The sequence below is a fragment of the Macaca thibetana genome, chromosome 4, assembly GCF_024542745.1.
Source record: "Macaca thibetana thibetana isolate TM-01 chromosome 4, ASM2454274v1, whole genome shotgun sequence".
NCBI classification, from domain to species: Eukaryota; Metazoa; Chordata; class Mammalia; order Primates; family Cercopithecidae; genus Macaca; species Macaca thibetana.
This window is the reverse complement of record NC_065581.1, coordinates 36,724,580-36,749,531: the sequence shown is the minus strand read 5'-3', so window position 1 is coordinate 36,749,531 and position 24,952 is coordinate 36,724,580. Positions and strand designations below refer to the sequence as shown.

The window sequence follows — 24,952 nt, the reverse complement described above, 5'->3', positions numbered from 1 at the left end:
TTTTTTTTTTTTTTTGAGACAGAGTCTCGCTCTGCCGCCCAGGCTGAAGTGCAGTGGCGTGATCTTGGCTCACTGCAAGCTCCGCCTCCCGGGTTCACGCCATTCTCCTGCCTCAGCCTCCCGAGTAGCTGGGACTACAGGCGCCCGCCACCTCGCCCGGCTAGTTTTTTTGTATTTTTTAGTAGAGATGGGGTTTCACCGTGTCAGCCAGGATGGTCTTGATCTCCTGACCTCGTGATCCGCCCGTCTCGGCCTCCCAAAGTGCTGGGATTACAGGCTTGAGCCACCGCGCCCGGCCAAATCTACTTCTTAAAAAAAAAATACTTGTGCATATTAAACCTTTTGGGAAAGACAGGATGGCGTTTGTAGGCACCAGTTACTTACATACCTAGGTGCATCTTGTGTTTTAATCAGCAATTTCCATTCCAAGAGTGGTTAGTAAATATTCTAGTCAGAAAGTGACTGTAACAAAGTAATTCAGAGTCATTGACTGCCATAAATTTTTACAGTGACAGCCCTTTTCTAAAACCCATTACACAAATTAACAAGCAACTCTTTTCACCAGTGAAAACCCATTTCTGATAACACCTGTGATGTGAATCGGGTTTGGAACAGCATCACAAACATAAGGGAGACTCCATCTCTAGTTGCCTGATCCCAACTGTGAGGGTGAGAGTCCTGACTCTGGGATATTGTTGTCCCTGCCATGAGTAAATCTTTCATACATGCTGTGGCCAGAGCACCTAAAAGGACAGAAAGCTGGGACCTCAAAGAACTTACAGGAGAGGTTATAGGACCTGTTTTGTGCCTGCCTGCTAATGAGTGTGCAACAAACATGTATGTGGCAGATTCTAGTCTGAAATTTTTCTTTATGTCCTGGGAATCGGCCTGTCAGGGAGGCAAACCCTCACCATGTCAAGCTTCTCTGGCAGGCATCACTCCCAACCAAAAAAAGCTACGAGTTGGACATGATCAACTAAGGTCAGTTTGCAACACATTGGTCCCACCCAGAACACTTCCAGGGAGCAGAGCAAGGGCCCTATCTGCTCAGGAATCACCAATCTCTAACCTCCTCATTCTTAGAGAATCCCCTTCCCCTCCTCACTACTGCCTTTATTCCCACCCCACCAAGCCAAGGTCTTTATTCTTTCATCTTCTCCACCTATGCCCCCGAATCTTTCACCCCAGCACAATTTCTTTGTGAAACTTTAGCTTTTATAGAATGAAGCCAGAAATGGGGTCATCTCCAGGTGGCATTGGTTCTCCAGGGATCAGGGTGCCCGAGAGGCAAACTTACCTGCTTGGAAAATGCCAGCTGCTTTGGGTGTCTGACTGCCCAGACAGGCCGTGCTGGATCCACTCTCCACCTTTCTCCACCCTGCTTTATGCCCAGGGAGGGTGGCTTGTATGGACTGCATCACCCAGGCTTCCTTGCCATTTAACTTCCAGCTGGGTTTTGTCAGTGGTGAGGCACTTGTTTGAGAAGACGTGGGTCTTTATTTCCCTGCCCTCTCCCTGCAGGGTTCATTAAAGGGCACAGCTGCTGCCAGGCGGGCCTCTCTTACTACAGCTCTGTTACGGGTTGAATTTTGCTCCCCACCCGACAAAAGATATGTTGGAGTCCTAATCTCCAGTACCTCAGAATGTGTCCTTACTTGGAGACAGGGTCTTTCCAGAGGTAATCAAGTTAAAATGAGGTTTTAGAATGGGGCCCAATGCAGTATGACTGGTGTCCTTATAAGAAGGGGAAATCCCAACACAATGAGAGACAGGTGCACAGGGAAGAGCATGTGGCGAGGGAGATGACGGTTATCTAGAAGGCAAGTAGAAGGGCCTGAAACACATTCTCCCTCACAGCCCTCAGAACGAACCAACCCTGCCAACACCTTGATTTCAGACTTCTAAGCCTGTGAGACAAGAAATTTCTGTTGTTTAAGCTACCCAGTTTGTGGTACTTTGTTATGGCAGCCTTGGAAAACTTTTTTTTTTTTTTTCAGACGGAGTTTTGCTTTTGTCGCCCAGGCTGGAGTGCAGTGGAGCAATCTCAGCTCACTGCAACCTCTGCCTCCCAGGTCCAAGCGATTCTCCTGCCTCAGCCTCCCAAGTAGCTGGGATTACAGGTGTCTGCCACCACGCCCGGTTAATTTTTTTTTGTATTTTTAGTAGAGATGGGGTTTCATCATGTTGGACAGGCTGGTCTGGAACTCCTGACCTCAGGTGATTCACCTGCCTTGGCCTTCCAAAGTGCTGGGATTACAGGCGTGAGCCACCATGCCCGGCCTCTGGCAAACTATTAATAATAAACCTCTCCCTGGGTTATGATAACATCTCCCTCGTTTTCTCCCTTTAGGCCTAGAGATGGTAAAAACTCCAGCTGCTGCTAGTCCCTGGATGTCTGACTATCCCTTGTTTGTCTTCCTTAACACCTTTATTCCTTCATTACATTCTTTTTAATTAGCCTTTAAATGTGCCATTTGTTTCCTGATACCCAGGCCTATAACATAATTATAGATTTTCTCAGTACAATTCACAAAACCACATATCCAAAAGGCGAGAGAAAGTTTTGTTGGGGTTCTCCAATTATGCAGACAGCTATTGGAAATCTTAACTCATTCAGAATAAATCGGCCGGGCGCGGTGGCTCAAGCCTGTAATCCCAACACTTTGGGAGGCCGAGACGGGCGGATCACGAGGTCAGGAGATCGAGACCATCCTGGCTGACACGGTGAAACCCCGTCTCTACTAAAAAATACAAAAAGCTAGCCGGGCGCGGTAGCGGGCGCCTGTAGTCCCAACTACTCGGGAGGCTGAGGCAGGAGAATGGCGTGAAACCGGGAGGCGGAGCTTGCAGTGAGCTGAGATCCGGCCACTGCACTCCAGCCTGGGCGGCAGAGCGAGACTCCGTCTCAAAAAAAAAAAAAAGAATAAATCATCTCATGTATTTTCACTTTCTCCTGTTGTCCATTTTATCTCACAGGACATCGGGAACGTCATAACGGGATATGCTGCTTTGGATTTAAGTCATATTAAAACTTTAGAGAAAGCATAATAATTTGTGATAATCAAGGCAGAGAATGTTGGGTATGAAGAAACATGTGAACTCAACTTTAGACGTTCAGACTTCAAAAATGTCAAAGAAGCATTAGAGAAGATTCCAGGGCAGTCTTAACAAGTAAGTTAGCTCAAAAGGGATAGCATCTTTTCAGAAATTAAATTCTGAGATGACCCATGAGCAGCCAAAAATATGATGGGTTATGGTTTCTGAATACCTCTACTTTTAAAGGGACTTGCAGGAAAAAAAAACAGCAATGGAGAAGGGTATGCATGTAAGAATGAATAGCTACCACTTTTTTTGTCTTTTTTTTTTCCCTTTTTGTGCAGAAAGGGGTCTTGCTGGATTGCCCAGACAGGTCTCTAACTCCTGGATTCAAGGTATCCTCCCGCCTCTGCCTCCCTAAGTGTTGGGATTACAGGCGTGAGCCACCGTCCCTGGCCTATACTGTTTTTTTGTTTTTTGGGGTTTTTTTGAATTATTTTTGCTACCGCTTTTAAGAACAGTTTCTGGGGAGCCTAAGGCGAGCAGATTGTTTTAGACCAGGAGTTCCAAGCCAGCCTGGGTAACGTGGCAAAACCCCATCTCTACAAAAAATACAAAAATCAAGTGGATATGGTGGCATGTGCCTCTAGTAGTTCCAGCTACTGGGAAGGCTGAGGTGAAAAAATTGCTTGAGCCTGGGTTGCAGTGAGCTGAGATTTCGCCACTGCACTCCTGCCTGGGTGACAGAGTGAGACCCTGTCAAAGAAAAATAAATAAATAAATTCTGGAAGGGTAAAAGTCCAGAATAGGCCAAGTTCTGCAAACTTGGGAGAAAACACTGATTTTAAAGTTAGATTTAAAGCAAAATGCACAAAAAGGGGATGGTTGTAGAATAGGGGAAATGAACAAACTTACTTATATGAACAATTATAGAGATCTTAGACAAAGTGGAGAGCCAAAACATGATGGAGGAATAGAGAAAAACAGATGGACAAAAAAGAGAAATGGTCAATTCTGGGAACTCAGTCCAGTGAACTTCACATTGACTCTGGAAAAATTCTGAAAATGAGTTATCAAACAGATGGTTAGTAAGCTCTTAGAGAAGCAACAGTCACTCAGAGTCAGAATAGGTACGACTGTCTCATGCTAAGCTGAACATATTTCCTTTTTGATGGGTCTGCAATAACCAATTCAGATTTAATACAGCTCTAATATTGTCCCTCTCAGTGTTTTCTCTTTCATCCTGACATTTCTCATAAACTGCAGATCATTTATTCTTTTTTTTTTTCTTTTGAGACGGAGTTTCGCTCTTGTTGCCCAGGCTGGAGTGCAATGGTGCAATCTCTGTTCACTGCAACCTCCGCCTCCCAGGTTCAAGCGGTTCTCCTGCCTCAGCCTCCCAAGTAGCTGGGATTACAGGCATGTGCCACCACGGCCAGCTAATTTTGTATTTTTAGTAGAGATGGGGTTTCACCATGTTGGCCAGGATGGTCTCAATCTCTTGACCTTTGATCTGCCCGCCTCAGCCTCCCAAAGTGCTGGGATTACAGGCATGAGCCATGGTACCCGGCCCATTTATTCTTTTATTAGACAAATATTTGAGCACCTACTAAGTGCCTGACACTGTGTAGGCACTGAGTATACATCAAGGAAAATCTAAGCAGGGTCTCTACACTCAAACAGTTTACTTTGGGGTGGGCAGTACTTTCCCAATTCTGGGATTTTTCCTAGCCATCTGCTCTCTCCCTGTCTTTTCTAAACCACATGTGGTTATCCTGAACTCACACAATCCTCAGAGTCTAGGGCTTCCCTGTCTGTCCTAACCTTCCTTTGTTTTCAACTTTACAGCAGGGAATAGACTGGGCTGCATCCTTCCTTGGCCAACAGGTACTGTCTTCTTTTGCAATATACCCAGACATGCTATCATTCAGGTTCCATGCAACATATATCAATTATCTAAATTTCAAATTTGGCTAACCTGCCTTTCCAGCCTCACCTTCCATTTCATCCCTTCAGTTGTTACCAGCCCCAATCCTAGCCCCCACCTACAGGTGTCCATGTCTGTGCCTTTTTGCTCAATGTATTTTCTCATTCAGGAATGCCTGACATCTCCTTCTCCACCTACAGAAATCTTATGTATTTCCTAAGACCCAGCTCAAAAACGGCCTCCTCTGTGGATGGGCTTAATTACTTACTTTGCTCAATAAGTCCTGCCAAAGCCCCCATGCTTGACTTGTGCTGTACTATTGCCCTCTCATCTTCCCTTCTCAATTACTTGTTTAGAGCAAAGGTCTTCAGAGCTTCCACTCTGACCAGCTGTGGTACTTTACAATAGGGGCTGGTAAATTAAGATCTGAAATAAGAATAGTTAAAACGGTTGAAAAAAGATCAAAAGGGCCTGGCTCAGTGGCTCACACCTGTAATTCCAGCACCTTGGGAGGCTGAGGTGGGAGGATCACTTGAGCCCTGGATATCCAGGCTGCAGTGAGCCGAGATCATGCCACTGTACTCCACCTGAGTAGCAGAGCAAGACTACTCCTCTTTAACCCTCACCTTCCCTTCAAAACCTAACAAAGGCCATGTTTAAATCAATAGAAGAACATTTTATGACATGCGAAAATTATATGAAATTAAAATTTCAGTGTCCATAAATAAATCTTTATAGGAACAAAGTCCATATTTTCTATGACTGCTTTTGAGCTCCAGTGGCAGAGTTGAGTAGCTGAGAAAGAGATCTTATGGTCCACAAAGCCTAAATATTTACTATCTGGCCCAAAGAAAAACTTTGCTGAGCCTGCTATACAATAAGGGCTTGATGATTAAATAACTGGGTCGTACACCAAGATTCTGAACATATAGGCAGGTCCTCTTAAGTTTAGTGTCTTTGTGTAATGGAAGTAATAACTATTTTGCTTTTAAGTTGCCATAAACATCAAATGAGATAATGCACTTAGAAAAGTAAAAAAAAAAAAAAAAAAAAAATCTCATAAACAAGACAACTTTATCATGTATTGAAGGTGGTAGAATAAGAAAACATTAAACGTTTTTATTCTCATTTCCCTTTCTTTCCTTTACAGCTTTCATTTAAACTTGAAATTTCAAGAGAAAATTCACTTTTGAAGTTTTTACTTTTCAAGTGATAATAGGGTCACAGGTTCTTTCCTTCCAGTCTTTCTGTGTTGCTCCCACTCCCTTTTCTTTCTCACATGTAATTTTTTTCCATTTTCTTTAAATAGTATCTCAACTGGGCTCACAATAGCTCAGGGAAGGAGAAACTGGGACATGCCTGATTAATCCATTTTACAGGCCAGGAAACTGAGGCAGATCCCAATTGCCTCTGAAGCTCTGACTCAGCAGCATGCAGGGAGCCCTGCCGCTCTCTGCGCCTTTTCTAAGCAAATAGAACAAAACTAACCTTGCCAGGTTTCCAAGCTTGGATCTCTAACACTCCTTCAACGTTCACCCCAGACGTTCCTCCTCTCAGCGCCCCCTCCCTCTCCTTGCCGCCCCCTCCTCGGGAGCAGGTGGTAGGCTCCGCTCCCGACGCGCATGCGCGCGGCACGGTGGGGCGGGGGCGGGGCGGGGCTGGGGGTGGAGTGTGCGCGGGCTCGGTTTTGGGCCGCGGCGGGAGCTGGAGTCACCGCCACTCGAGTGCGCAGGCGCTTGGCGGTTACCGGTCTCACCATGGAGCGGAAAGGTGAGCGGTGGAGCGGCCTCCGCCACGAGGGGCAACGGCCGCCGGGGCGAGGCCCGGGTCAGCGCCCGGAGCTTCGCCTAACTGCCGCGGTTCGGTCCCCGGGCTTGCGGCGCCCCTCCACTGAGGTGGCGCCGCCCCACACCCCCCGCCTCTGGGCTGCGGGTCCGCGCCCCTCAGCCCGGGCGTCCTCCGGCGCCGGCCGTCGCCGCCCCTTGTTCCCTGCCAGGCCGGCTTGCGCCTTGGGGCCACTCCAGGGCCCGGACCTTGGCGGGCGAGGCAGACCTCCGCCCGCCCGCCCCCTGACCCGGCCTGAGACCCCTCCGGCGCATCCCGGCCGGGCGCTGCTCTGTGCCCCGTGGGCCGCCAGCCCCCCGGCCGGCCGCTTTGCCGAAGCCTCCGCGCTCGTACCGCAGCCGCCCCTGAGACAGGCCCCGCAGCCGGGCCTGGCGCCCCTGCTGGGTCTCCACCCTCACCTTGGTCAACTCCTTTCCTCCACATTTGCCCTTCATCCATCCCTCTCTCCTGCAGTGCTTGCGCTCCAGGCCCGAAAGAAAAGGACCAAGGCCAAGAAGGACAAAGCCCAAAGGAAGTGAGTCTTGTACCCCAACATCCCATTCTTTGGATTTTCCTCCGGCACCTTCTCTGCTCTGGTTTCGCGTCTTGAATGTGCACAGGGTTTGGGCACCCTGTGGCCGCAGCCACATGGCCTCGGGGCAGCTCGGAGGGTCGCTCTCCAGCAACCATGTGGAAGAGAGCTGCTGTTGCTGAACGCCAGGCCAGGGTCTTAGCAGCCCCAGGCCTGCTGGAAAGGGCTGTCGGAGGAGGACCAGAGCCCGCCCGGTACCTTTCCTCCCCAACTCCACAGAGGAGGCACAAACTCCCCTAGCTTGGACCCCCCCCCACCGGAGCTGGTAGATCATTATCGTTCTGTTTCTGAACTCTGGTCTCTCTCTCTTACCTGCTCCCCAACGTCTTAACTTGCCTCCAACGTCTGCACGGTAGGCCTTAAGGAAATTCTTGAATGAGTTTTTCCGTGTTTACTTTGGGTTCTACCAACCACACACTCCCTTTCATAGAGGAGGGCATGGGGCTTTTCTTTGGGTTAGTCAACTTCCTGAACCTGCAAGGCACATCGGCTTTTTTGCACTGTGCCGGCAGACCGCTGTGTATACAGTCAGTGTCTGTTAACTGCTTCTCTTCTGTCTAAACCTCAATCAAATGCAGATAATCTTCCGGAGTCGGCATCACTATAGTAACGGGAGAGTTCTTTAACACACATCGATGGTTCTGGTTTGGTGTATTAAGCGCCACATGTCCAGTTTTATCAGTGGAATGCATAACAGTAGTTTAGTGCTATCGTGGCAAGTTCAAAAGTTGGTCACAGCCTAATAGAAACTCAGGTAGCAGGCTTCATTCAGCAAGTGAGGCTAAGCCTAAAGAACTTTCATCATGTACTAACGTTTAACTGCAAAGGGTCTTGGAAATCATGTCTCAGAGAGAGATTCTATGCCTAGTTCTTAATTTTAGATGTATTATCTTTATACTTTTAAATTTATTTGATTTTTTTGGCGTTGTATGCGGTCTAATTCCCTCTGAGTTGATACAACACATTTCAAAGGCCTTCCTAGGTCACCCCACTGAATGACAATACCAGATTAAGGGGGGCGTAGGGGTGTGTGTTGTTTTTGGAGGCTACCTACTGTTTGGGGAGAGCACATAATGACTTCTGTCTTTCAATAGAACTAAAGTGGTAGGTGACCTCACCTCTTGCTCCATTTTCTATTCTGTCTTATGAAATGTATTTTGTAAGTGCTTGGTGACGAAGGTTTGTAAATGGTGAGTTTGTGTGTGTCTGTTTGCCTTTGGATTATCCGTATATGGGATTATTCAAAACCATTTTTTAATCCTAGATTGTTTAATAGAAACAGCAAGGTGCTAACTTGGTTCTAGTGTGCAGTAAGAATTGAAATGTTACTTTTCTGTGCCTAGTTGAGTTATTCTTTGTGGAATTGATAAGAATGTGTTAAAACGTTCTTTTCTATTGATACGAGGAAGTTGCGGTTTTTATTATATTACTGTATTTTTTAGAAATCCTGGTCTCTCAGACCATTTGTCTAGATCTCTCTTACCACTTGGAAATTAATTTGAGATTAGCCCAAATCAAGCTATAATTTGAGGGGCAAATGTATATAGGTGATCATATACTTTAAGCACCAGATATCTATTACTTCCGATTATCTATTTAGACTATATGCTTTATTTCCAAAGCCAAATATATGTATATCTGTTACCCCATTCACTACTATGGATAACTTAGAGTTATTTGTGTTTTTAATTGTTTGCAAGTGTGGATTATAGATAACGTAGCAGTCATTTTACTGAATATTTTATCTTGAACAACTTTGACTCCTGAAAATATGCGTGAATGAACTGCCCCATTTACTTGTAATTTCAGAGGTGTTTTATTTTTGGTTTTGTTTCCAATTAATACGTTTTTGCGTTTTTTTGTTTTAAATTTACCTTTTTATTCTTTTTCTTTTTGAGGCAAGTTCTCGCTCTGTTGCCCAGGCTGCAGTTTAGTGGTGCGATCTCGGCTCACTGCAACCTCCACCTCCTAGATTCAAGCAATTCTCTTGCCTCAGCCCCCCAAGTAGCTGGGACTATAGGTGTATGCCACTACGCCTGGTTAATTTTTGTATTTTTTGTAGAGATAGGGTTTTGCCATGTTGCCCAGGCTGGTCTCAAACTCCTGAGCTCAGGTAATCTGCCTGCCTCAGCCTCCCAATGCGCTGGGATTATAGGCGTGAGCCACTGCACCCTGCCCTTTTTTTTCCTTTTTCTTTCTTCCTTTTTGTTTTTTCTTTCTTTCTTTCTTTGGTATCCCAGCCTCCTTTTAAGTAGCTGAAATGTCTAATTAAGTTGGTTAGAGTACTGTGTCAGAAGTTCAAGCCTCAACTAACTCAGATAACTTGACTCTGTTCCATGACTTCTGATTGCACTCCTGATGACTTCCATTTACTTTGCAAAGGCAAGCTGCTAGTTGCAGAAGGTGAGTCAGGAAGATTTGAGGAAGAAGCATGCCATAGAGTTTGGTCTTTGGAGATAGATGTGGTTTTGAATTCTGATTTTGCTACTGTTTAGCAATCTGACCTTAAGACAAGTTGGTTAAGGAAAGTCTTTTTTTTTTGAGAGGGAGTCTTGCTCTGTCGCCCAGGCTGGAGTGCAGTGGCCGGATCTCAGCTCACTGCAAGCTCCGCCTCCTGGGTTTACACCATTCTCCTGCCTCAGCCTCCCAAGTAGCTGGGACTACAGGCGCCCGCCACCTCGCCCGGCTAGTTTTTTTTTTGTATTTTTTAGTAGAGATGGGGTTTCACCAGGTTAGCCAGGATGGTCTTGATCTCCTGACCTCGTGATCCGCCCGTCTCGGCCTCCCAAAGTGCTGGGATTACAGAAGGAAACAGTCTTATGTATAAAACTGACTGGCAGTTTAGTCATAATGAAAACTGATCAGGACCTAAAGGTATAAAAACTAAGCATTTAAATGAAAATTTTAGAAAGTTTTGGAAGTAATACTTTTGGAAGTAATACTTCGGCTTATTTACAGTAAATAGCATCCTTAGTAGTCTAAATAGTCTGACTAAATAGTCGTGTTGTGTCACAGGCAGAAGGGATTTTCAGTCCCCTGGTACTGTAGATCTTAAACCCAGGGTCTTGAAGCTGGTGACAGAAGAACCAAAACTTGGAATTCAGGGTCCCTTTCCAGCTCAGTGTTTGTTAGAGTGGATTTCCTTTGGGTTCTTTTTACTGTGCTGGAGTATTTGACTTTTGGGATTTTTAATTTTCTTATTTAGACAATTCCTTCTTAGTTTTACTTTTTCGGACACTATGCTTTTATTTACTAACATTAACTAGTTGGTGATGATCTCCGTTTTACTTTACAGATAAGAGAATTGAGGTTTGTCAGATTACTCTCCTAGAAAATTGCAAAGCTAGGATTTGAACCCAGGTCTGACATACCGAAAGCCCTGGTTACCAATCATGTGTTTCTAAGTGACAGACCTTTTGGTGTGTCTTACAACAGGTAAGGTAGAAGCTGAGTTGAAAGAGGCTTCTGAATGAGAGACCTCCGGATGCTTGGGGGTTTGGGTGCCCTTTCATGACCTACTGTCCTGTGTCTATGAAACAGCACAATCATCTATCTCCCTCTGAGCATTTGTTGTCAGTGTTTATACCAGTAGCTGTGAGCCTTTATTTGTTTGTCATAAGCTTTTATAATTTAACAGTCTATGTCTGTTTTTGTTTTGTTTTGTTTTTTGAGACAGGGTCTCTTGTCACCCAGGCTGGAGTGCAGTGGCGTATTCTCAGCTCACTGCAACCTCTGCCTCCCGGGCTCAAGCGATTATCCTGCCTCTGCCTCCCAAGTAGCTGAGATTACAGGCACCTGCCACCACGTGGGCCCAGCTAATTTTTGTATTTTTGGGGGTAGAGACAGGGTTTCACCATGTTGGCCAGGCTGATCTCAAACTCGACCTCGAGTGACCCACCTTGGCCTCTCATAGTGCTGATATTAGAGATGTGAGCCACCGTGGCTGACCTATATGTCTGCTTTTGAAGTTATTTCTATGGAATGTAATTCCAGAATGGATTTCATACTTACTGATTTTATTACTTTATTAGGAAGTTAGTTTGGACGGTAATTTTCACTTTATTTGCAGTTAAATAATTATGGATTTGGTATACATTTGGTAGTAAAATTAATTCAGCTCTAACACTGATTTGTGGAGTCAGTTGGGAGATATATTGAAAATTTACTTGAATCTGGCCACAAATTAAAAAAAAAAAATTTGCAACAGAAAATACTTAAATATCTAACATTTTTATTCAGTAGGAAGTAGAGCCAGTAAATTTGAAACAATTTTTAAAAATGAAATGGTATTTGATGCTTTTTACACTTAGCAGTGCACCTTAGAAATTGGTTCTATATTCCTTATAGTGCAGCCTTACTATTTTTTTTGAGGTCTACCTTTTTCACTGAGTCTTAGAAATAGTTCCATATCAGGAGAGAAAGAGAACCTCATCTAGCATTCCGTTAAGCTGATACGCCGTAATTAAATTTATTTATTTATTTATTTGAGGCAGTCTTCGCTCTTGTCACCCAGGCTGGAGTGCAGTGGTGTGATCTCAGCTCACTACAACCTCTGCCTCCTGGGTTCAAGCGATTCTCCTGCCTCAGTTTCCCGAGTAGCTGGGATTATAGGTGTATACCACCGTGCCCAGCCAACCATAATTTAATTTTTATTAAACATATGTATATACTTTTTTTTTTTTTTTTTTTTTGAGACAGAGTCTCGCTCTTATCACCCAGGCTGGAGTTCAGTGGCACAATCTCGGCTCACTGCAATCTCTGCCTCCTGAGTTCAAGTGATTCTCCTGCCTCAGCTTCCAGAGTAACTGGGACTACAGGCGTGTGCCACCACACCCCACTAATTTTTTGTATTTTTAGTAGAGACAGGATTTCACCGTGTTAGCCAGAATGGTCTCCATCTCTTGACCTCATGATCCGCCCACCTCCATCTCCCAAAGTGCTGGGATTACAGGCATGAGCCACCGTGCCCGGCCTGTATATACTCAAAAAAATGGAATTACTGGACATACTTTTCCCTAGTTATAATTATAATGAGTATTTTTCATGTATTAAATATTCCACTATGGGCTGTTTCCAGTTTTTCACAATTCACAGCTATAGTGAATAATCTTTTGGACAAATCATTGTTCACATCAGTGATTATTTCCTTAAGATAAATACTTAGAATGGTGTATACATTTAAAATATTTTTACTTCATATTGTCAAAATTTTCTCCAGCAAGTTTTTTTTTTTTTTTTTGAGACGGAGTCTCGCTGTGTCTCCCAGGCTGGAGTGCAGTGGCATGATCTCGGCTCACTGCAAGCTCCGCCTCCCGGGTTCACGCCATTCTCCGGCCACCACGCCTGGCTAGTTTTTTGTATTTTTAGTAGAGACGGGGTTTCACCATGTTAGCCAGGATAGTCTCGATCTCTTGACCTCATGATCCACCTGCCTCGGCCTCCCAAAGTGCTGGGATTACAGGCTTGAGCCACCGCGCCCGGCCTTTTTTTTTTTTTTTTTTTTTTTTTTTTTGAGACAGAGTCTCACTCTGTCGCCCAGGCTGGAGTGCAGTGGCGTGATCTCAGCTCACTGCAAGCTCCCCCTCCTGGGTTCACGCCATTCTCCTGCCTCAGCCTCCTAAGTAGCCGGGACTACAGGCACCCGCCACCATGCCCGGCTAATTTTGTTTTTGTATTTTTAGTAGAGACGGGGTTTCACCGTGTTAGCCAAGATGGTCTCGATCTCCTGATGTCGTGATCTGCCCGCCTTGGACTCCCAAAGTGCTGGGATTACAGGCGTGAGCCACCTTGCCCAGCCTTCCTCCAGCAAGATTTAACAGATTTGGCCAGGCACAGTGGCTCAAGCCTGTAATCCCAGCACTTTGGGAGGCCGAGGCGGGAGGATCACATGAGTTCAGGAGTTCAAGACCAGCCTGGCCGATATAGTGAAACCCTGCTTCTACTGAAAATACAAAAATTAGCCAGGTGTGTTGTCAGGTGCCTGTAATCCCAACCACACATGAGGCTGAGGCAGGAGAATCGCTTGAACCCGGGAGGTGGAGGTTGTAGTGAGCCAAGATCACACCACTGCACTCTAGCCTGGGCAACAAAGCAAGATTCCGTTTCAAAAAGAAAAAAAATTTTAACTAGTTTAACTTTTGTTCATTAAACAAATAGTTTCTGAACTCCCACCCTGTCCCAAGCACTGTTTTCCATATTCGGGATTCAGCAGTGAAAGAAAAACATTCCTGTCCCCTTGGCTACTGTATTATTATAGTGGGAGGGGAGACAGAATAAACAATAGACATAAATAAGTAAATTATATAGTATATTAGGTGATAGGTGGAGAGAAAAGAGAAAGATAAGTGGGGGTTGAGAAGTGGAGATAAGGTTACAGTTTCAAATAGGGTGATGGAGGCCACACTGAAAAGGTGACATTTGAACAAAGACTTGGAAGAGGACTGCTCTAGGCAAAGCATTAGAAGTGGGAGTGTTCTTGTATCTCCTGTGAAGCCACCAGAACTAGGTAATATTACTTGAAAAATCTTGCCAAATCCGGTAATCTATAAAGTAACTTGTTAGAATTTTGAATTTTTTTGTCCATTTTTAATATTAGATTGTTGATCTTTTTCTTGATCTTAAGAGCTCTTTATTAAGAACGTATCCTAGCTGGGCGCGGTGGCACACGCCTGTAATCCTAGCACTTTGGGAGGCTGAGGCAAGTGGATCACCTGAGGTCGGGAGTTCGAGACCAGCCTGACCAACATGGAGAAACCCCGTCTCTACTAAAAATACAAAAAATTAGCTGGGTGTGATGGCGCATGCCTGTAATTCCAGCTACTTGGGAGACTGAGGCAGGAGAATTGCTTGAACCTGGGAGGCGGAGGTTGCAGTGAGCCAAGATCATGCCATAGCACTCCAGCCTGGGTGACAAGAGCGAAACTCCATCTCAAAAAAAAAAAAGTATCCTTTGTTGTGTGGCAGACTTTTATTTCTCAGCTTGTTATTGGTCCTTCAAATGTCACTTATGGTGTGCTTTTTACATAAATTGATTTTTAAAACTGGCAAATCTGTCTTCTCTGCTTTTTTCTTTTTTTTTTTTTTTTTTTTTTTTTTGGGACGGAGTCTTGCTCTGTCACCCAGACTAGAGTACAGTGGCATGATCTTGGCTCACTGCAACCTCCACCTCCTGGGTTCAAGCAATTCTGCTGCCTCAGGTTCCCGAGTAGCTGGGATTACAGGTGCGTGCCACCACACCCGGCTAATTTTTGTACTTTTAGTAGAGACAGAGTTTCACCATGTTGTCCAGGCTGGTCTCAAACTCCTAATTTCAGGTGATCATCTCCCTTGGCCTCCCAAAGTGTTGGAATTACAGGCATGAGCCACTGCACCTGGCCTCCTTTGCTTTTTCCTTTTTTTTTTTTTTGAGACGGAGTCTTGTTCTGTCGCGCAGGCTGGAGTGGAGTGGCGTGATCTCGGCTCACTGCAACCTCCACCTCCCACTGCAATTCTCCTACCTCAAGGTCAACTGTTATGTATTTTTTAAAATTTGCATTTTTAATTGTGTGTGATTCCCTTAAATATAAATACGTACTTGCAAAATTGAATTTCTGGAACTCCTCTTGTCAGAAAATATTTTGTTCTCTTCTTCCTCTGTAGTTTCATTGGTTAGTAAGTTTTGTTTACATTAGTATGTCTACTACAGTGAGTCCCAGGCTTGACAAATTACCATTTTCCTTTACATTACTTGAAACCAGCAACTTGTGGAAGTGCCAAAGTGAATAAGGCTGTGGGTGCTTAGGAATTCCCTTATTAAAAGTGAAGAAGGCTGGGTACGGTGGCGCATGCCTGTAATCCCAGCACTTTGGGAGGCCAAGACCTTAAGCTCAGAAACTTGATACTAGCCTGGGCAACATGGCAAGATCCTGTCTTCTAAAAACACAAAAGTTAGCTGGGTGTGATGGCATGTGCCTTTAGTCCCAGCTACTCAGGAGACTGAGGTGAGAGGATCTCTTGAACCCAAGAGGTAGAGGCTGCAGTGAGCTGAGATTATGTCACTGCACTCCAGCCTAGGTGACAGAACGAGACCCCGTCTCCAAAAAAATAAAAAGAAAGATGATCAACTAAAATCAATTTAGACCTTGTGGAATAACTGGCACAATTTTGTGGGCCCACTCTTTTGCTCATGCTCTCCAAATCCTCTCTATCACTGTTACTAGTTTGGGGATATTTTTAAATTGGCTAAAGTATTACAGGCATACCTCGGAGATACTGTGGGTTCACGTTCAGTTCAGAGCACCTCAAAGCGAATCACACAAATTTTTTGTTTCCCAGTGCATATAAAAGTTATGTTTGCACTGTACTGTAGTCTGTTAATTTTGCAGTAGTGTCATGTCTTTTAAAAATGTACAGACCTTAATTTAAAAATACGTTATTGCTAAAAAATGTTAAGGATCATTTGAGCCCTCAGTGAGTCATAATCTTTTTGCTGGTATAAAGTCTTGCCTCAATAATAATTTTTGTTTAAGAGAGATGGGGTCTGGTACTCTTGCCCAGGCTGGAGTGCAGTGGTGTTCTCATAGCTCACTGCAGCCTCAAACTCCTGGGTGCATGCGTTCCTCCTGCATCAGTCTCCCAAGTAGCTGGGATTACAGGCACATGCCACCATGCCCAGCTAATTTTTTTTTTTTTTCTCCAGGGATGGAATCTCATTATGTTGCCCTCAAACTGGCCTTGAACTCTTGGCCTCAAGCAATCCTCCTGCCTTAGCCTCCTGAGTAGCTGGGATTAAGGGTGTGAACCACTGCACCCAGCTATGGTCTTGCCTCAGTATTGATGGCTGCTGACTGATCTGGTGGCTGCTCAAGGTTACAGTGGCTGTGGCAATTTCTTAAACAATGAAGTTTGCTGCATCTATTGACCCTTTCTTTCACAAAGCTTTTTCTGTAGTATGTGATGATGTTTAATAGTATTTAACCCACAGAGGAACTTGTTCCAAAATTGGAGTCAGTCCTCTCAAACTCTGCTACTGCTTTATCAATTAAGTTTGTTATATTGTAAGTCCTTTGTTGTCATTTCAACAATGTTCACAGCATCTTTACCAATAGTAGATTCCATCTCAAGAAACCACTTTCTGCTGGGTGTGATGGTATGCACCTGTGGTCCTAGCTACTTCGGAGGCCGAGGTGGGAGGATCACTTGAGCCCAGGAGTTCAAGGCCAGCCTGGGCAACATAGCGAGACCCTATCTCTTAACAACAAGAAAAGAAACTACTTTTCTTTTTTTAAAAAAATTATTTATTTATTTATTTATTTATTTAGAGACAGGGTCTCACTATGTTGCCCATGCTGGTCTTGAACTCCTGGGCTCAAGCCATCCTCCCACCTTGGCCTCCCAAAGTGCTGGGATTACAGGCGTGAGCCACCACGCCCGGCTAAGTAACCACTTTCTCATCATAAGCAGCAGCTCCTCATCTGTTGGAGTTTTATCATGAGATTGGAGCAATTCAGTCACATCTTCAGGATCCGTGTCTAATTCTAGTTCTCTTGCTATTTCTACCACATCTGTAGTTACTTCCTCCACAGAAGTCTTGAACATTTCAGTCATGCATGAGGGTTGGAATCAACTTCTTCCAAACTCCTGTTAATGTTGATATTTTTGCCTCTCCCCATGACTGTTTTTAATGGCATGTAGAATCATGAATCCTTTCCAGAAGGTTTTCAATAGATTTTTCCCAGACCCATCAGAAGAATCACTATGGTAGCTATTGTCTTATCAAATGTATTTCTTAAATAATAAGTCTTGAAAGTTGAAATGACTCCTTGATCCATGGGCTACAGAATAGATGTTATGTCAGTAGGCATGGAAACAATATTAATCTCTTAGTACATCCCCATCAGAGCTCTTGGATGACTGGGTACATTGTGAAAGAGCAGTAATATTTTCAAAGGAATCAATTTTTCTGAGCAGAAGGTCTCAATAGTGGCCTTAAAATATTCAGTAAACCATGCAGTAAACAGATGTTCTGTCATCTAGCTCTTGTTCCATTTATAGAGCACAGGCAGATTTAGCATAGATTTTAGCTAGCATAGATTTAGCATAATTCTTAAGAGCCCTAAGATTTTTGGAATGGTAAATTAGTGTTGGCCTCAACTTAAAGTCACTAGGTGCATTAGCTGCTAACAAGAGAGTCAGCCTGTCCTTTGAAGCTTTGAAGCCAGTCATTGACTTGTCTCCAGCTATGAAAGTCCTAGATGGCATCATCTTCCAATAAAAGGCTCTTTTGTCTACACTGAAAATCTTCTGTTTAGTATAGCCACCTTCATCAATTATCTTAGCATCTGGGTAGCTTGCTGCAGCTTTTTCATCAGCACTCACTGCTTTACCTTGCACTTTTATGTTATGGGGATGGCTTCTTTCTGTAAACTTCATGAACCAACCTCTGCTGCATTCAAATTTTTCTTTTGCAGCTTCCTTACCTTTCACAAACTTCATAAAATTGAACAGTTAGGGTCTTGCTCTGGATTGAGTTTTGGCTAAAGAGAATGTTGTGGTTGGTTTGATCTTCTATTCAGGCCACTAAAACTTTCTCCATCTCAGAAATGAGGCTTGTAAGCTGGGTGTGGCGGCTCACTTCTGTAATCCCAGCATTTTGGGAGGCTGAGGCAGGTGGATCACCTGAGGTCAGGAGTTTGAGACCAGCCTGACCAACATGGTGAAACCCCGTCTCTACTAAAAATACAAAATTACCGGGTGTGGTGATGCATGCCTGTAATCCCAGCTACTCAGGAGGCTGAGGCAGGAGAATCACTTGAACCCAGGAGATGGAGGTTGCGGTGAGCCAAGATTGCGCCATTGCACTCCAGCCTGAGCAACAAGAGCGAAACTCCATCTAAAAAAAAAAAAAAAAAGTGAGGCTTGTATTAGTCTGTTCTCACACTGCTATAAAGAATATTACCAGAGACTGGGTAAACGAAAGAGGTTTAATTGACTCACAGTTCTGCAGGCTTAACAGGAAGCATGGCTGGGAGGCCTCAGGAAACTTAGAATCATGGTGAAAGGCAAAGGGGGAGCAGGCATCTTCTTCACAAGTTGGCAGGAGGGAGTGTGTACAAGAACCAGAAGTACAAGGAAATACCACACTTTAAAACCACAAGTGTGTGCAAGGAAGTACCACACTTTAAAACCATCAGGTCTCATGAGAACTGTCATGAGAACAGCGTGGGGGGAACCACCCCCATGATCTGATCACCTCCCACGTGGTCTCTCCCCTGACATATGGGTATTACAGTTTGAGAAGAGATTTGGGGTGGGGACACAGAGCCAAACCATATTATTTCACTCTTGGCCCCTCCCAGATCTCTTGTCCTCACATTTCAAAACAATCATGCCTTCCCAACCATCCCCCAAAGTCTTAACCCATTCCAACATTAACTCAAAAGTCCCAAGTCCAAAGTCTTATCTGAGACAAGTCCCTTCCACCTATAAGCCTATAAAATCAAAAGCAAGTTAGTTACTTCCAAGATACAATGGGGATACAGGTACTGGGCAAATGTTCCCATTCCAAATGGGAGAAATTGTCCAAAACAAAGGGGCTACAGACCCCATTAAAGTCTGAAATTCAGCCAGGCAGTCATTAAATTTTAAAGCTCCAAAATAATCTCCTTTGACTGTGTGTCTCACATCCAGGGCATGCTGATGCAAGGGTGGGATCCCATAGCCTTGGGCAGCTGCTTCATGGACTGGCATCGAGTGCCTGTGGCTTTTCCCGGTACATGGTGCAAGCTATTGGTGGATCTACCCTTCTGGGGTCTGGAGAACAGTGGCCCGCTCCTCACAGCTCCGCTAGGCAGCGCCCTGGTGCGGACTCTGTGTGGGGGCCCCAACTCCACATTTCCCCTTTGCATGGCCCTAGCACAGGGTCTCCGTGAGGGCTCCAACCCTGCAGCAGACTTCTGCCTGGGCATCCAGGCATTTCCATATATTCTCTGCAATCTAGACAGAGATTCAATTCTTGACTTCTGTGCACCTTCAGGCCCAACACCTTGTGGAAGCTGCCAAGGCTTGGGGCTGGAACCCTCTGAAGCAATGGCCCAAGCTGTACCTTAGCCCCTTTTAGCTTTTTCCTCCTAAGCCTCTGAGTCTGTGATGAGAGGGGCTATCACCAAGATTTCTGACATGCCCTGATGACATTTTCTCTATTTTCTTGATAATTAGCAGCCAGCTTGAATTTCTTCCCAGAAAATGTTTTTTTCTTTTCCATCCCATTGTCAGGCTACACATTTCCCAAACTTTTATTCTCTACTTAGCTTTTAAACATTAAGTCCCAATTTCAAATGATCTGTTTCTGAATACATAAAACTGAATGCTGAATGCTTTCAGAATAACCCAGGTCACGTCTTGAATGCTTTGCTGCTTAGAAATTTCTTCTGCCAGATACCCTAAATCATCTCTGTCAAGTTCAAAGTTCCACAGATCTCTAGGGCAGGGGCAGAATGCTGCCAGTCTCTTTGCTAAAGCATAGCATGAGTGACCTTTACTTCAGTTCCCAATAAGTTCTTCGTCTCCATCTGAGACCACTTCAGCCTGGACTTCTTTGTTCACCTCACTATCAGCATTTTGGTCAAAACAATTCAACAAGTCTCTAGGAAGCTCCAAACTTTCCTACATCTTTCTGTTTTCTTCTGAGCCCTCCAAACTGTTCCAACCTCTGCCTGCTACCCAGTTCCAAAGTCGCTTCCACATTTTCAAGTATCTTTATAGAAGTACCCCACTCTCTGTGATACCAATTTACTATATATATTAGTCCATTTCACACTGCTGTAAAGAATACTACCTGAGACAAGGTATATAAAGGAAAGTGGTTTAATTGACTCACAGTTCCACAGGCTTAACAGGAAGCATAGTGAGGAGGGCTTAGGAAACTTACAATTATGGTGGAAGGCAAGGGGAAGCAGGCACCTTCTTCACAAGGTAGCAGGAGGGAATGTCTGCAAGAATGAGGAAGTACCATACTTTAAAACCATCAGCTCTTGTGAGAACTCGCTAACTATCAGGAGAACAGCATGAGGGAACCATCTCCATGATCCATTGACCTCCCACTTCATCCCTCTGCTGACATGTGAGGATTACAATTTGACTTGAGATTTGCATAGGGACACAGAGCCAAACTATATCAAGGCTGTTTCTCTTTCTTGTTATTCATGTGTTCACTCCATCTTATTTATTTATTTATTTATTTGAGACAGAGTTTTGCTCTTATTGGGCAGGCTGGAGTGCAATGGTGCAATCTTGGCTCACCGCAACCCCCACCCCCCAGGTTCAAGCGATTCTCCTGCCTCAGCCTCCCAAGTAGCTGGGAATACAGACATGTGCCACCATGCTCAGCTAATTTTGTGTTTTTAGTAGATATGGAGTTTCACTATGTTGGTCAGGCTGGTCTCGAACTCCTGACCTCAGGTGATCCACCCACCTCAGCCTCCCAAAGTGCTGGGATTACAGATGTGAGCCATTGCGCCTGGCCTCACTCCAGCTTGTCTTAAAGCAAATCCCGGGCATCATATTATTTTATAAATTATAGACTCTTAATTTTTTTCAAAGCATAGCTACAGTAGTATAATCACCCTAAATTTTTTTAAACAAGTCGTTAATGTCAAGTATTCAATCTGTGTTCAAATTTTCCTAATTTTCTTTGGATCAGGATCCACAAAGTCTTTCCATTGCCTTTGTTTGAAAAGTCTCTAGTCTTTAACTCTGTGGGTTCTCTGTGGTTCTTTTCCTTGCAAATTTTTTTGGCAAACTACCTATTGGTGGTAGTGTAAACTTTCATCAGGAAGCATCAATTCTGGTTGTCTCTTCTTTTCCGGTGTTAGTGGCTATTGATCCTTGCTTAGATCCATTAATTTATTTAGGGTTTCAAAAATATTCTATTCCTTAATTTATTGTAATACTTCTATAAAGAGAAACTTTATCTCATAACTTTGGTTACCCAGAGAGAGAGCTGACAGATAGATCCCTAGCATGCTCCAAAATGACAAATAAACATTTGAAAATAAACTCAGAAATTTGAACATATTTGTGGTTCAGTCCATTAGAGTGGGGTATTTTTTTTCCCTACAGTTTTATGGAGGTATAATTAAAATTCATTTTAACTGTGCAATTCAGTGGTTTTTAGTATGTTCATAGAGTTGCGCAAACATCACTACAATGTAAATTTAGGTTGTTTTCATCAACTCCAAAAGAAACCTGGACCGATTAGCAGTCATCCCCCGTGACTCCTGACACTGCCTCACCTTCAACCTTAGGCAGCCACTAATCTACTTTCTGTGCCTATGGATTTTCCTGTTCTGGACATTTCATATAAATTGAGTCATAACATATGTGATCTTTAGTGACTGGCTTCTTTTACTTAGCATAATGTTTTTAATATTCATGCATGGCTCACATCTGTAATCTTGGCACTTTAGGAGGCCGAGACCGGTGGATCGTTTGAGGCCAGGAGTTTGACACCAGCCTGGCCAACATGGCCTAACCCCATCTCTACTAAAAATACAAAAATCAACTGGGTGTGATGGTACACACCTGTAATCCCAGCTACTCAGGGGGCTGAGGCATGAGAATCACTTGAACCTGGGAGGTGGAGGTTGCAGTAAGCCAAGATCATGTCACTGAACTCCAGCCCAGGTGACAGAGTGAGACTCTTGTCTCAAAAAAAAAATAATAAAATTCATATGTGTTGTATCGTGTGGTTATTTTTATTGCTTGTCCACTGTTTGGCTAATTGGAGTTTTTTTTTCATGATAGCTCCTGAGTTCATTTTACTCAACCTGAGATGTCTTTGATAGCTTTTTAAAATCTGGTATGACAGTATGTCTAGAGGCTTATCTTGTACATTTTCTGCCCCTAGCTAGGAAAGAGCTCTCTCTCCGAGAAGCCTTTTAGTGGGAAATGGTATTTGGAGAACATAATCTGAGTGCTTAAGGAGCTTATTACTAGTGAGTTAGTTAGTCATTGTTTCTAGGCCTTTTCTGTGACTAGAGCTAGGAAATAAGTTGTGTTTTTTCTTTTAAAAAAATCATGAGTTCATGCTATACTTAAACATGGAATCATAGGACCCAAGGATTTTTCTTTGATTTTATATTTCACTCTTCTTTTCTCCCACGCTGAAAATCCCAGTTCTCAACAGCACCATGGTTGCTCATTTTTTTTTTCTTGCAATGTATACACAACAGTCTTAGAATTACAATTCCAGCACTACCCCAACAATATGATTACTAAGGAAGATAACAATTTTTGTTCACTGAGGATGTAGAATCAAGTGACTAAATTTTGTAGTTGCATTGACTAGTTCCTTGCTGTAGGATTATGCTGCCACCTAGTTTCTCAGATTCATGTGTTTCATTTTGCTTTCATTTTACATCATCTTTGACTTTTTTAAAAAGTCCAAGTCTTGCAGAATTATTTGGGTCATCTAGGCTTATTGCGTAAAATAAATACTGTATGTAATTTGTGATTATGTTGGTTTTTTTAGAATATGGCTTATGAAGCATACTATGAGTAAGACAAAAGAGAATGGTTCTGTGCTTATTAGAGTGTGTGAAGTATGCCTCCTTCTTTATATCTAAAGAAGAAAAGATTTCTCAGCTCCTGTTACCCTGTGAGAAGATGAGTCCACTATTACCACGTCTTCAGCTTTTTCAAGAGAAGCTAGAACTTTGTTTTTATGTGATTCTTCAGATTGTTTAGTGTTCACAGCTTTTGTCTGTTTTTTATTCTTTGTTTGGGATAAGGTCTCAGTCACCTAGGCTGGAGTGCAGTGGTGTGATCATAGGTCACTGCAACCTCAAACTCCTGGGCTCAAGCATTCCCTCTGCCTTAGCCTCCGGAGTAGCTAGGACTACACCACCAGGCCCCCTTAATTTTTAATTTTTTTTTCTTTTCTTTTTTTTTTTTTTTTTTTTTTTTTTGGAGAGATGGGGTCTTGCTATGTTAACCACGCTGGTCTTGAACTCCTGGCCTCAAGGGATCCTCTCACCACCTTGGCCTCCCAGATTACTAGAATCACAGGTGTGAGCCACAGTACCCAGCCCATGACTGTTTATTTTTTATTTTTTAATTTTACTTACTATTTTTTTTTTTTTTTTTGAGACAGAGCTTCACTTTTGTTGCCTAGGCTGGAGTGCAATGGCGTGATCTCGGTTCACTGCAATCTCTGCCTCCCGGATCCTGGTTCGAGCAGTTCTCCTGCCTCAGTCTCCTGAATAGCTAGGATTACAGGCACCCACCACCATGCCCAGCTAATTTTCATATTTTTAGTAGAGACAGGGTTTCACCATGTTGGCCAGGCTGGTCTCAAACTGCTGACCTCGTGATCCGCCCGCCTCGGCCTCCCAAAGTGCTGGCATTACAGGCATGAGCCACCGCACCCAGCCCATGACTTTATTTAAAAACCATTGTATACTTTTGTTTACAGGCAGGATTCGGCTTGCAGCCTGTAGTATGTAATCTTTGCCTCAGAGTCTTTATGGTGAAAGGTAGGCATTAATAGGCCTACTGTTGCAAGTTCCGTCTCTGAGTGATAGTATTAAGCACAGTTAATGGAAGAGCCCCATGGTTCCAAGGGCCTCTTTGGAGGATTAGCTTTGGAAATTTGAAAAAAGATCAACTGTGAAGACCATAGTATCCAGTTTTTCAACTAATTTAACAAGGTATAACTTCAGAAAGTTACCAGAAGCCCACAAAATAATTTGAATACACTTGATTTTCAGATAACTGTAGTAAAATGTTTCTACTAAACACAAAAATCAGTTGGCAGGAGCTAGATAAATAAAAATCATGGCTTGGCATGGTGGCTTGTGCCTATAATCTCACCATTTTGGGAGGCCAAAGTGGGAGGATCACTTGAGCTCAGGAGTTCAAGACCAGCCTGGGCAATTCAGTGGGACCCTGTCTTTTAAAAAAAAAAAAAAAAATAGCTGGGTGTTGTGATGCACGCTTACAGTTCTAGCCATTTGGAAAGCTGAAGTGGGATTGCTTGAGCCTGGAAGGTCAAAGCTGCAATGTGCCATGATTGTGTCACTGTACTCCAACCTGGGCAACAGAGTGAGATGCTAACTCAAAAAAATATATAATCAAATAATATAAAAATCATGTTTATTTGTACCATGGAGTGCCTTTATTTGGGTTCTTAAAGTTCAGGTGTGTAATTCATTGCTATTGGGTACTTTATCGGTGGCTTAAATGCCTTAAATAATATTGATGAGTATTTTAGGATGGCATATCAAGAAGTTTCAGAAATTTTAATATATATTTTAACTACCACGTAAGAATTGTCACCAATTCTTGTTTGGTGAACAAACATCAATAGTATGAAGTTTGGTACTTGTAGTCAATCATGTTGATAACCTTTTTTAATGTACTCAAATTCTAAAATTTGTGATCTGAGTGTCATAGAGGCCTATGCATTTTGAACAAGGCTGACAGTCCTTTTGTGGGTAGTCTTGTGATTTTTTTTTTTTTTTTTTTTTTTTTTTTGGAGACAGAGTCTCACTCGTCTCCCAGGCTGGAGTGCAGTGGCACAATCTTGGCTCACTGCA

General features: G+C 43.6%; 1 protein-coding gene and 1 long non-coding RNA gene across 3 annotated transcripts in view; one reads left to right on the top strand and one right to left on the bottom strand.

The window, feature by feature from the left end:
* LOC126952837 (uncharacterized) overlaps positions 1–6,536 on the bottom strand; it is an 88,412-nt gene extending 81,876 nt beyond the window's left edge. The window contains exon 1 of the long non-coding RNA XR_007725033.1: positions 6,452–6,536. This is a non-coding gene — a long non-coding RNA (uncharacterized LOC126952837). The remainder of the gene's footprint in view (positions 1–6,451) is intronic.
* A 59-nt stretch (positions 6,537–6,595) lies between these two features.
* The window catches only part of SRPK1 (SRSF protein kinase 1), a 92,474-nt gene continuing 74,117 nt past the window's right edge, over positions 6,596–24,952 (top strand). Inside the window, exons 1-2 of one of the 2 annotated variants that reach the window (XM_050787597.1) lie at positions 6,596–6,733; positions 7,262–7,322. In XM_050787597.1, the coding sequence (XP_050643554.1) occupies positions 6,721–6,733; positions 7,262–7,322 (74 nt within the window). In that variant the 5' untranslated portion in view covers positions 6,596–6,720. Of the gene's footprint in view, positions 7,323–24,952 lie in introns of both variants that reach the window. The other variant, XM_050787596.1, reaches the window with a different exon arrangement.